Here is a 13,882-nt window from a genome sequence, read left to right on the forward strand (position 1 = left end):
GAGCACTGCCTAGAACTGTACTCCAGGGAGAATGCTGTCACTGAGACTGCCCTCAATGCAGCCCAGCCTCTACCAGTCATGGATGAGCTGGACATACAGCCAACCAAATCGGAACTCAGTGATGCCATTGATTCCCTAGCCAGCGGAAAAGCCCCTGGGAAGGACAGCATTACCCCTGAAATAATCAAGAGTGCCAAGCCTGCTATACTCTCAGCACTACATGAACTGCTATGCCTGTGCTGGGACGAGGGAGCAGTACCCCAGGACATGCGCGATGCCAATATCATCACCCTCTATAAAAACAAAGGTGACCGCGGTGACTGCAACAACTACCGTGGAATCTCCCTGCTCAGCATAGTGGGGAAAGTCTTTGCTCGAGTCGCTCTGAACAGGCTCCAGAAGTTGGCCGAGCGCGTCTACCCTGAGGCACAATGTGGCTTTCGTGCAGAGAGATCGACTATTGACATGCTGTTCTCCCTTCGCCAGATACAGGAGAAATGCCGTGAACAACAGATGCCCCTCTACATTGCTTTCATTGATCTCACCAAAGCCTTTGACCTCGTCAGCAGACGTGGTCTCTTCAGACTACTAGAAAAGATCGGATGTCCACCAAAGCTACTAAGTATCATCACCTCATTCCATGACAATATGAAAGGCACAATTCAACATGGTGGCTCCTCATCAGAGCCCTTTCCTATCCTGAGTGGTGTGAAACAGGGCTGTGTTCTCGCACCCACACTTTTTGGGATTTTCTTCTCCCTGCTGCTTTCACATGCGTTCAAATCCTCTGAAGAAGGAATTTTCCTCCACACAAGATCAGGGGGCAGGTTGTTCAACCTTGCCCGTCTAAGAGCGAAGTCCAAAGTACGGAAAGTCCTCATCAGAGAACTCCTCTTTGCTGACGATGCTGCTTTAACATCTCACACTGAAGAATGCCTGCAGAGTCTCATCGACAGGTTTGCGTCTGCCTGCAATGAATTTGGCCTAACCATCAGCCTCAAGAAAACGAACATCATGGGGCAGGATGTCAGAAATGCTCCATCCATCAATATTGGCGACCACGCTCTGGAAGTGGTTCAAGAGTTCACCTACCTAGGCTCAACTATCACCAGTAACCTGTCTCTAGATGCAGAAATCAACAAGCGCATGGGTAAGGCTTCCACTGCTATGTCCAGACTGGCCAAGAGAGTGTGGGAAAATGGCGCACTGACACGGAACACAAAAGTCCGAGTGTATCAGGCCTGTGTCCTCAGTACCTTGCTCTACGGCAGCGAGGCCTGGACAACGTATGCCAGCCAAGAGCGACGTCTCAATTCATTCCATCTTCGCTGCCTTCGGAGAATACTTGGCATCAGGTGGCAGGACTATATCTCCAACACAGAAGTCCTTGAAGCGGCCAACACCCCCAGCTTATACACACTACTGAGTCAGCGGCGCTTGAGATGGCTTGGCCATGTGAGCCGCATGGAAGATGGCAGGATCCCCAAAGACACATTGTACAGCGAGCTCGCCACTGGTATCAGACCCACCGGCCGTCCATGTCTCCGTTATAAAGACGTCTGCAAACGCGACATGAAATCGTGTGACATTGATCACAAGTCGTGGGAGTCAGTTGCCAGCATTCGCCAGAGCTGGCGGGCAGCCATAAAGACAGGGCTAAATTGTGGCGAGTCAAAGAGACTTAGTAGTTGGCAGGAAAAAAGACAGAGGCGCAAGGGGAGAGCCAACTGTGCAACAGCCCCAACAAACAAATTTCTCTGCAGCACCTGTGGAAGAGCCTGTCACTCCAGAATTGGCCTTTATAGCCACTCCAGGCGCTGCTTCACAAACCACTGACCACCTCCAGGCGCGTATCCATTGTCTCTCGAGATAAGGAGGCCCAAAGAAAGAAATCATAGAATAGTTACAGCACAGAAGGAGACTGTTCAGCCTGTCATGTCAGTGCTGGCTCTCTACAAGTTCAACTCACCTAGTCCCACTTTTCCACCTTTTTCCTATAGCCCTACAAATTTTTTCTCTTCAGGTACCAATTCACTTTTGAAAGCCATAATCGAATCTGCCTCCACCACACTTTCAGCCAGTGCATTCTAGATCCTAATCATCGTTGTGTAAAAAATGTCTTTCCTCATGCTGACATTGCTTCTTTTACCAATGGTACATGCTTGTTTAGTTTTACTTATAGCTGCTGACACGACAACTTTTCCCCTTCCTGCCCCCACCATGATATCCTCTTCCCTGTCACTTGAAGCATCAGTTATAGTTGTCTGCCTTCTGTTGGCAGATTCTCAGCCATTCTGTAGCCCCCAGAACGACCTGGAATTCTCAGTAGTTGATCCTGTTTAACAGCAGTTGTGAGGAAGTTACTGGAATCTATCAAAGGGGCAGAGTGACTGTGCATTTGAACAAATATGAGTCAGAGTCGGCATGGATTTGTGAAGTATAGGTCATATTTGAAAATTTAGTTTCATTTTTTTGAGGAAAATGGTGGACTGAAGAATATCTGTTTGGACTTCCGTAAGGTACTGCACAAGAGATTAGCAAAAGTGAAAGTGCATGGAATTGGAGGTAACCTTGTGACATTAATGGGAGGTAGGAGACAGTGTAAGGATAGAGGCTGTTGTGATAAGTGCTATTCACCAGGAATCTGTACTGAAGCCTCAGCATTTCACGTTATACATTAATAACTTGGATGACGGAATAGAGAGTTGTGTATTTGAGTTTACTGATGACGCCAAGTTAGGAAGCACAGTAATTTTGTAGATAGGTGTAGGAAGTTACAAAGGGACATAGACAAGTTACATGAATGGCCAGAATGCTGATCAGTGTTGGGTGACCTCATCCACTTTGTAGTCAAGAAAGACAACTTGGAGTATTTTCTTAATGGCAGATGACTAGAAACTGTGGAGGAGAAAAAATGGTTTGAGTGTCCAGGTACTCAAATCACTAAAAGCTAGTGCATTGGTACAAAGAATGATCGAGACTAATAGAATGTTGACTTGATCAGGCCCCTTATGGAACATTGTGCTCAGTTTTTGGCACCGCACCTCAGGAAGGATATATTGGCCTTGGAATAGGATACAGTGCAAATTTACCAGAATGATACCTGGACTTAAAGGGTTAAATTAAAAGGACAGGATGCAAAACTCCTTTGAGATTAGGAAGTTGAGGGGTGAACTAATTGAGGTGCTTTAAATGATAATTCTGTATCCACTCTATGAAATCTTGCAATTTCCTCTGGTGGGGGAATCAAGAACAAGGGGACATAATCTTAAAAATAGAACCAGACCATTTGAGCATGAAATCAGGAAACAACTTTTCCGTTGTTATAATCCTGTAGTTTTTTTCTGGGAAGGATGCGGTGTGTCTTTAAGGCTGGAAAAGGAGCCGTACTGCTTTAAGGCAACAAGCTCCAGAGACTGAGTTAAAGAATGCATTCTTGTTGCCCCAAGATACAGCCACTCAGAGACTGTGATTCAAAGAGTGCATTTGCATTGCCATTGGATGCAGCCACTCAGGACCAAAGACGTAAGATACATTGTTGCCGATTGACATTTGAAACTAGTTAAAACTGGCTTTTGGACACAGTTAACAGAGAAACAGACAGACAACTGGACCAGCAGGAACGGAACAGGGATCTCTGATAATTTAAACTGAAGGAAGGGAAGTTAGACTGTAACAATCTTTTATCCCTCAAAAATTCTAAAGCTAAACTGATTCATTAAAAAAGTGTTTGCAAGTTGTTAATTGCTGAATTCATTGCTGGAGAAAGAGAGCATCCCTTCAACTGCTGAATTAGACTACAGACTGTTCTACTGTTGAAGAACCTTTTTTTTCCCCCCATCGGACGGCTTGAAGGACTTCAAGCAACCTTGGGCTGTTCCACATTCGGCAGGAGCGTAAATTTGCAAGAACACTAATTTTTTCTATCTTAAATGTTGTTTATATCTTAGTAGTGTTTAAGAATTTAGGTTTTCTAATTGAACAGTTAATTTGTTGATCTAAAGACACCTGGTTTGGTTAGCCTCTTTCGGGGATTAATAGATGGTACAATTTGGCTGGGTCTTTCTTTAATTTGGAAAGTTTAAAATGATATGTTAGGCAATCTGTGGAGGGATGGGATTGAATTGACAGTGTGTTTCTCCCACCACAATCCGATCGTATATTTTGATTGGGGGCTTTGACTTGAGTGATAGGTCGTAACACCATACAAAAGGTAATGAAAATGTGGGATACAAGCCCCCAAAATGCTGTGGTTACTGGTGCAATTTAAGTTTTCAAAACTCAGATCAACAGATTTTTATTGGGTGAGGTTTTTTTATTCATTCAGGGGATGTGAGCATTACTGGCAAGGCCAGCATTTATTGCCCATCCGTAATTGTCCTTAACAAGGTGTTAGTGAGCTGCCTTCTTCAACTGCTGCAGTCCATGTGGTGTAGGTTCACCCATAGTGCTGTTAGGGATGAAGTTCCATGATTTTGACCCAAAAACAATGAAGGAGCAGCGATATATTTCCAAGTCAGAATGATGTGTGGCTTGGAGGGGAGCTTGCAGTTCGTGGTGTTCCCATGTGTCTGCTGCCCTTGTTCTTCTAGGTGGTAGAGATTGCGGGCTTGCAAGGTGCCGTGGAAGGAGCCTTGGTGAATTGCTGCGGTGCATCTTGTAAGAACATAAGAAATAGGAGCAGGAGTAGGCTACTTGGCTCCTCGAGCCTGCTCCATCATTTAATAAGATCATGGCTGATATGATTGTGGCCTTAACTCCACTTTTCTGCCTGCCCCCCATAACCCTTGACTCTCTTGTAGATCAAAAATCTGTCTAACTCAGCCTTGAATATATTCAATAACCCAGCCTCCACTGCTCTCTGGGGTAGAGAATGCCAAAGATTAACGACCCTCTGAGAGAAGAAATTCCTCCTCATCTCTGTTTTAAAAGGGAGACCCCCTAGTTCTAGGTTCCCCCATGAGGGAAACATCCTTTCAGCATCTACCCTGTCAAGCCCCCTCAGAATCTTATCGGTTTCAAAAAGATCACCTCTCATTGTTCTAAACTCCAATGGTTGTAGGCCCAAACTGCTCAAGCTTTCCTCGTAAGCCAACCCCTTCATCTCAGGAATCAGCCTAGTGAACCTTCTCTGAACTGCTGCCAACGCAAGTATATCCCTCCTTAAGTAAGGAGACCAAAACTGTACGTAGTGCTCTGTGTGCGGTCTTACCAATGCCCTGTACAGAATAGCAAGACTTCTATACTTTATACTCCATCCCCCTTGCAATAAATACCAACATTCCATTTGCCTTCTTATTACTTGCTAACTTTTTGTGATTCATGTACCAGGACACTATGAAAATATTCAATGACATTCCCTCCAACATAAGGTCAGAAGTGGGAATGCTCAATGATTACACAGTGTTCAGTACTATACATAAGTCCGCAGATATTGAAGCCATCTGTGTCCATGTAAGGCTTAATGACACCCAGATCCCGCTGTACTGCAGCATTCTGCAATCTCTCTCCACGTGGATAAGATTCTGCTTTTCTATTCTTGCTGCCAAAGTGGACAACCTCACATTTTCCCACATTATACTCCATCTGCCAAATTTTTGCCCACTCACTTAACCTATCCATATCTCTTTGCAGACACTTTTTGTGTCCTCCTCACAACTTGCTTTCCTACCCATCTTTGTATCATCCACAAATTTGGCTACAATACACTCTTCATCCAAGTCATTAATATAGATTGTAAAAGTTGAGGCCCCAGCAGTGACCGTGGTGGCACTCCACTAGTTACAGTTTGCCAACCTGAAAATGCCCCATTTATCCCGACTCGCTGTTTCCTATTAGATGGTCCGTACTGCTGCCACTGCGCACCAGTGTGGAGGGAGTGTCTGTTTAAGGTTGTGCGTGGAGTGCTGGTCAAGCAGGCTTCTTTGCCCTGGATGGTGTCGAGCTGCTTGAATATTGTTGGAACTGCATTTATCCAGACAAGTGGAGAGTATTCCATCACACCTTTGACTTGTGCCTTGTAGATAGTAAACAGGCTTTGGGGAGTGAGGAGATGAGTTACTCATCTCAGAATTCCCAGCCTCCGATCTGCTCTGACCTATATGACTGGTCCAATTAAGTTCCTGGTCAATGGTGACTCCCAGGATGTTGATGGTTGGGTATTCAGCGATGGTGATGCTGTTGAATGTCAAGCAGGGATGGTTAGATTCTCTCTTGTTGGAAATGGTCATTTCCTGGCACTTGTGTGGTGCGAATGTTACTTGCCACTTAACAGCCCAAATCTGAATGATGTTTAGTTCTTGCTGCACATGGACATGGACGGCTTCAATATCTGAGGACTTGTGAATAGTACTGAACACTGTGTAATCATCAGTGAGCATCCCCACTTCTGACTTTATGTTGGAGGGAATGTCATTGATGAAGCAGTTGAAGATGGATGGGTCTAGGAACTTCTGCAGGAATATCCTGGGGCTGAGATGATTGGCCTCCAACAACCACAACCAGGAACAAGGATCAAAGGGAGGGAAATGGAGTTAAGTGACAGATCAGACAGACATGGTCAAATTGAACAGCAGAACAGGCTCAAGGGGTTGAAAGATCTACTACTATTTCTATGTGCCTAGTACTGAGACACTCAACTACTTTCTGTAAAGCAGTCAAATGGGAATCCAGTCTCTAACAGTCTTCCAAGGATGGTCATGGGGGTAAAGGAAGAGAAGGGAACAAATTCGGAGATGACCAGGCAAAATAATCATTTAGTCTCTCGCTAGCTTTATTCTTATTTATGGTAGTGCAGTTAGGGAACGCGATCTCTGTTAGCCTCACAGTTGGTATGCTTTCATACTGGAACAAGGTCATAACAATATATCTGATTCTATGGCAATTTAATAGTAAGCATATGTCAATATTTCATGGTGATTTGGGTGTGTAATAGATTTCTAAATTTCATGATAACCATAAACTGGCACAAACCATGCTAGGTTATCAGGACTGTGTGTTTTTTAAAATCAGCTTTATAAGTACCTAAATTTGAGAGCCTTGTTGAAATGCCTTCTCCTCCTAAAATCTAGACCAGCTGAAAGTTTATGCATAATTGAAGCGAGACAATTAATAGCTACAAGAATTTTGAATGTTGATTTGATTGGATTAACTGAGTTTACTACTGGTTCAAATGGTAATTTAGTCTTGATAACTTGGTTAATAGTTATTAGCCAGATTACATATTTTCTGAAACTTTCGCAATAAATTCTTAGAAAATGCTACACGTTATTCTCATACAAACTTTAATTGACTCCAGGAATAAAACCAAGGTTTGTTAAACTGGTTCACAGAAATACCAGCCTTCCAGCAAATCTGCTTTTCAGTTGGAAGTTGAAGCTGCTCAGCAGTTTTGTAGTAAACTCCCAAATACATCTTACCTATTATTCAGGTTAACCGAGCTTTTGAGAAGTTTCTAGTGCAAATAATAGGAATGAGCACAAAGCTGAATTAGTAACCTAATGACCCCCTTTTGTTTTTAAGAAAAATATTTGATTAAGCACTGGCAGTCTAATTAACAATCTATTATTGCAGTACAGTTTAAATTATTGGTAGTTTTGGTCTCTGAATGTTAATGAATATCTAGGTATTCGTTTAAGAAATGACTCTCTAGTAACTGCACTGAGCTATGTTATTTAACTTAAAAGAAAATCTTCCTTCATTTATTTTTAGCCTCAATCTGCTGGCACAGAAATCCAACCCAATATATCTTCTATCTTTCTTTAAATCATGGCAAAATAAGGAGTAAAGATAAAAGACAAAGAGGAAAGGGTGGTCAGATTTGGAAGGAAAGGTTTAAAATTGCTTTACTACTATTAGATTTTTTCCCCCTAAAGTTCTACTGTTACTTTTCAACAGGAAATTTAACAGAGCAACAGGAAGCAGCCATCATAAACAAGCCTGCATCAAATACTAGACGTCCCAAAGACCGAAGCCTTGGACCTATGTTGCCAGAAACCAGGAGGATTCTTGAGGATTTCTATGGGCCATTTAATGAAAAGCTGGCTTTGCTACTTAATGATGATTCTTTCTTATGGGAAAAATAAATACGGAACAAATTCACAAAACTGTAAAATATCAAATGTTTTGTATAATTCTTCATCATTATGGAATGTTCAACAATATGTTGATCAAGTTCAAAGATTATTTTTTTAAGTTTATTTTTAAACTCTTACCTGAAGACTTGTCCAAAATTCAACAAGCGTCTCGTTTGAAGTTTAACCCCGATTATAAAAAAGTACATTATCCATTTGCCTCGTTTAACTTTCCCATGGAATATGTAGGTTCATAATACTTGACACTGTGACTGTCATAACAAATAAGAAGCCCTACATTTGTATAAATGTTTTTGAAAAGTAATTCCCGATGTGGTTATTTTGAATATTTTGTAGGATTTTCAATAATACTTGTGTAGTTGGTAAAAAATGAAATCTTTACCGAATATGTTTAAATATTGTTGCCAAACATGCATAAGGGATTTCAATAATAGTGCCTACTTTAGTCTTCCAGAAATTCATATACTATAATTATGGTTTGGTAATGGATACAAGAGCTACTATTTTTAACTTATTTTTTATTGCTTTCCTCCCTGTTGGTTTGTGTTGGAGCTAAAGGTTGTGAAGGAATATCTCCAACAATTGTGATGATTCAGTTTTACAAAACCTATTATCTTCATTTGCCATCAGTCCAGAATAATTACAAACTTTTGATTCCTGTCCTATTCTTTGCATGTTCTCAAACAAATAATCAAGTTGTCTTAATTTACTTGCTTCTAGACAAAAATATGACTGGTGAAATGTTAATTATTACATCCATGGATTGAGTTGGATAAAATTCAGTGTATTTTCAGGGTCCCTGTGCACAGCAAACCTATTTTTGTGTGTAACACTCAGTTACTGTTATAAACAGAAGCTTGCACTGCACATTATACAATGAATCCATGACTTGTTTTTGCTAGGAATTCAGTCACACCATCTCCATTTGTCAAGATCTATGATAGAAAAGATTGTGTAGCAGTGCCCCCTGTTGTCAAGTAGTTTATAATTAGAAAGTTTGTACAGTTTATTCTAGTTTAAAGAATCTCAAATGTTTAGACATAAATTTATCATGAAACCTCAAACGTCGTCAGAACGAAAGTTTTCCAAAGTTTGGCCTTGCCGGCTTCATCAGAAAAAATATGGTTTATCTGGTTGAAACTCCTTGGGCACATTTAGCAATGAGGACTATTAACCTGTCAAATACTGGAAGGATTTTATATATTTGAGAATACTAATATTTTTGTAATTTAATTTTTATGGTGAACAAGGCTAACAGGGTAATGGAATATTTCTGACCTTTGTTATCCAGTCAGTTATTTCCAGGTCAGGTATTATTTAGTGGTTAGAGATTCCACTGAGCACGACAATAGGCCACAACTCTCAAGACCCTTAGCCAGTTCTTAGTGCCAATTTAATATCTTTTTTTCACGTTTTAGTTCTGGTGTTTTTTTTTTAAATAGAGAAAATGAGTGCAGAGGAATTGAACCTTAGAATAAAAAGGCTGAGTAAATTCAGAGAAAAAGTTTTTTTTATTTTGAATATCTCTCAAGCTCAAGAATAATAGGGAGTTAAAATTGTATGGCCAAGCTAAATATCAACCTACAATAATTTACACAGGTCATGGATAGTACTTTTATAGATATCCCCATCAGATTCTCACTAAACTTCTAGATAGTTTCTTAAAATTAAAACTAAAATGCGTATGGTGGCCCGTTCACTTACCTGCCATTATGATAGGATAATAAAAAAAATGAAAATTATGCACAGAGGGACAGTTGTGATCTTGCTTTCAGTAAACAATGCCTTAGTTTGTAAATTGAGTAATGCTTAGAAGACTTCAGTCTTTAGGAGGGCTGTCTGGGTGCATTTTGAATTGTCAATATCCTGGTGTAACACTTAATTATTGCCAGACTGTATAAAATGAATGTCTATGACTCCTGGAAGGGGGGAGGGGCAGAAGGGGTGGTGTAAGATTAGCAGCAGCATTTTAAGGCTGCATCTGAATCATTTTTTTTGTTTCTTTCCCTTTTCCGTTTAATTGGGGAAATGCCCTTGTGCCTAATGTTCTGGTGTTGTTGGATTTCTTGTCTATGATAGTGAGCTGAGGGAGCCACCTTGTTACATATGGTTTTTTTGGGGGAAGAAAGGGAGTATTAAATATGCCAGTGACTGGCCCACTGGTGGCCTCTTATCCTCATTTACAGGCAGAGGTGTTGTTGCCGAGTTATGACGATGCAGAACTGCTTACAAAGGCTCTGGATCAGTTGACAGCTACTCTGCACAATTCTGCAAAGTGCTGCGTGAATTCCTGCAGTGAACATGCACCATAGGACTGGTGATGCCACTAACAGTAATGGTCAGCTGTGTTCTCAGGGATCACCCTCTTTGCAATTATCTCATTCTGTATCACCACCATTTAACTAGCAATTAAAAAGGGGGTTGGAGTGTTGCATCACTTGGCCACAGGTTCTGTTTCCTGCCTCTGCATTTAATTGTGGCAGCCACTGGGTTTTAACCAGACATTTTTAGTACTGAAGCAACCTTTACAAAGCCTCAGATGTACATGGAAAAGCTACTACCATTTTTATCCCTGTTTAAGGACTGCTTGCTGCTAACTTCATACCTGTCCCTGTGAGCTCCTAGTATTATTCCAAATATGTTTAAAGTCTAAAAGGTGAAAATTGGCAATAATTAAGAACCATTGTGACATTCTGCAGTGTTACAACTTTGCATGCATACAATGTATAACCACAATTGCCAGCCCACAAATATGTGTTTGCTGTATGTACCGTGAAAACCACCTTTGCAATACACTTGCATAATTCAAAACACCAAACCACTTCCTAATCATTTATATAAAATTAGCCATATTTGGTCATCACAGATTTTGTTAATTGTACTGCATTTTTTTCTACAATAAACAATTAATCTGAATCTAATGTGTTAACACAAACATTTTCATACAGAATTCAGGCATGGAATGCACTGCTTTTGTTTCCATGAAAAAAGCACGCTTGGCTGAACAAGTTTGTCTTTAATAAAAACAAGAAATGCTGGAACCACTCAGCAGGTCTGGCAGCATCTGTGAAAAGAGAAGCAGAGTTAACGTTTCGGGTCAGTGACCTCTCTTTTCACAGATGCTGTCAGACCTGCTGAGTGGTTCCAGCATTTCTTGTTTTTATTTCAGATTTCCAGCATCCACAGTATTTTGCTTTTAAGTTTGTCTTTAATCTTTGTCCTGTTTCAATATCTCTACAAACCCTTTTTGTCATGCCTTTATTTTAATTCATTATGATCTCCCTTCATTCTCTTTTCAGATCCTTCTACTCTTTCAGTTTCTATAACCTTGCTTAATCGTCTACCCAAGAGCATAAATATAAGGATGAATTTTATCGACGCGGCAGCGCGCTGTAAAGGCAGCAGCCTTCCGACATGGAAGTGCCGCCACACAACCCCTGCGATATTATGCGCAAGCCCTGATTTAAATGGAGGGGGCTGAGTGGCTGCCCCTGATGACGTAAAGGGGGCAGCCGCAGCGTCCCCAGCAACAGCGTCTTCTGGCACCACCGCCATTTTTAAAGGGCTCCAAGCCCTTATGAGAAATTTTAATATTTAAAGCAGTTTAGCAAAATTTTTATTACAAATAAAAAATGTAAACGTGCAGGCCCTTTCCCAACCCCCACAATGGTGTGTTTACTGTCTGTTGTGTTTGTAATGTATTTTACTCCCAGCACGAACTTACCCCCAACCTCTTCACTTTTGCCCAATCACCATCCCCAGAGCCAAAAGGTATAGTTTTCCCCCGCTCCTCCGCCCTGATAATTTTATTCCTCCCCCTTCCCCACCAGTGTCGCGCCTCGTAACTCAATGGGGCCCTTCTCGATGTCATGGGTCGAGGCAGGCCGCTCTCGCTAGCATTTTACAGGCCTCCCCGCCGTGACCCAGTCCGTCGAGGGGCTGATAAAGTTCAGCCCATAATTTCAAAATAAAGCACAGTGAGACTCCATGGCACTTTCAGAAAAGAAACTATAACTTTAACATATAAATACAAGTTGCATGTTTTGTGATTATGTGGAAATTCTGTTGCAGTCATTGAAGGGTTATTGGTACAAACTGAAAGGAATACTCAAAATAATATTTGTTCCAATTGCCAGAATTCAGTTCAATTTTGTGGGTGTTCAGTGAAAGTGCAAGATAATTATATAATGAGAACTGTTCGGTTATATTTCCTTACCAACTATGGAGCTGCAAGTCTATAGCCTTTCCGATGCATTCTTACTCTATGTCCTGACCAGAGAACAGCAGAAGGCCTGCAAATTAGGCTGCATTCAGGGTCCCAGCTTACCCCACAGTTTTAGCAGTCTCATTTGAGTTGGAGTTTCCAAAAGACAGGGGCCGGAATTTTACAGTGGATGGATGGGAGCCGGACTCCGACGTGAAAGTCGGTGGTGAACCCACCTCCGCCTAGCCCGGGGATCCGGCCCATATTTTACAGGTCCCTCGGCTTTAATTGTCCTGAGGCGGGACTTCCACACACTTGAGGGAGGAGGCCCTACCTCAGTGAGCTGCTGGCCAATCAGCGGGCCGGCAGCTCTTAGTCCCAGCAGCGCCACCAGGAGCGGTGGCAACTGCTGGGACTGCAGCCCAGCCGACACCAGGGACCCTTGAGGGAAGGTCAGTAGGGGCATCCCTCACCAGTGGGATCGGTCCTTCCCTGGTGAGGCTGGAGTGGTCATTTGGGAGGAGGGGGATGTCTTGGGTCCCGGGGGTGGGTTGGGAGGTGGGGGCGGCCCTCAATCAGGCACCCTGTGCCCGACTGCCATGCCCCCGACCCCCCCCCCACCCACCCCCACCCCCCCAGGGCACAGAAAGGCCGGCAGCTATCGCTGGGCGGCCTTTCACGTCCCCAGCACACCCGCTTGTCATGGGTAAAATACCTGTGGAGGTGGGTGAGGGCCCTTAAGTGGCCACTTAAGGGCCTTGATTGGCCTCAGGCAGGCAGGCCATTTCCCACACCCCAAATTGACCGGTATGGTTGGCTGCCCTTTAAAATGGCACCTGCACACAAGCAGCTGATACGGACAACCAGCCCCCTCCACATGATTGAGGGGGGATCGGGTGGGCCGCCCTGGCTATTTAAATGAACTGCCGCACGTGAGATTGCGGTGGCTGTCACGGGCTGCCATTTTTTGAGCTCGGCGCTTAAAATCCATCCCTATATAGTGCTTCTGTTTGATACAGAAGAACACAAGAACCTCAGAAATAGGAGCAGGAGTAGGCCATTTGGCCCCTCAAGCCTGCCCCGCCATTCAATAAGATCATGGCTGATCTGCCCCAGACCTCAACTCCTCTTTCATGCCAGCTCCTCATAGCCCTCAACCTCCCGATATTTCAAAAATCTATCTACCTCTTCTTTAAATACTTTCAGTGATCTAGACTCCACAACTCTCTGAGGTAGAGAATTCCAGACATTCACTGCCCTCTGAGACAAGAAATTCCTTCGCATCTCAGTTTTAAATGAGTGTCCCCTTATTCTGTAACTATGTCCCCTAGTTCGAGATTCTCCCACTCGTGGAAACAACTTCTCAACATCTACCCTGTCAAGCCCCCTCAGAATCTTGTATGTTTAAATAAAATCACCCCTCATTGTTCTAAACTCTAATGAATAAAGGCCTAACGGCCTAAGCCGTTCTGGATAAGCCAACCCCTTCATCCCAGGAATCAGCCTAGTGAATCTTTTCTGAACTGCCTCCAATGCCAGTATATCCTTTCTTAAATAGGGGGACCAAAACTGTACACAGTACTCC

The 13,882-nt window shown here is 42.7% G+C and overlaps 1 protein-coding gene across 2 annotated transcripts in view; it reads left to right on the forward strand.

The window, feature by feature from the left end:
* Positions 1–8,970, forward strand: part of chst15 (carbohydrate (N-acetylgalactosamine 4-sulfate 6-O) sulfotransferase 15) — a 102,423-nt gene extending 93,453 nt beyond the window's left edge. For both annotated transcript variants that reach the window (XM_068052809.1, XM_068052808.1), the window contains exon 9: positions 7,897–8,970. In XM_068052809.1, the coding sequence (XP_067908910.1) occupies positions 7,897–8,084 (188 nt within the window). In that variant the 3' untranslated portion in view covers positions 8,085–8,970. The remainder of the gene's footprint in view (positions 1–7,896) is intronic.
* The last annotated feature ends 4,912 nt before the right edge of the window (positions 8,971–13,882 follow it).

Source organism: Heterodontus francisci, chromosome 20, assembly GCF_036365525.1.
Source record: "Heterodontus francisci isolate sHetFra1 chromosome 20, sHetFra1.hap1, whole genome shotgun sequence".
NCBI classification, from domain to species: domain Eukaryota; kingdom Metazoa; phylum Chordata; class Chondrichthyes; order Heterodontiformes; family Heterodontidae; genus Heterodontus; species Heterodontus francisci.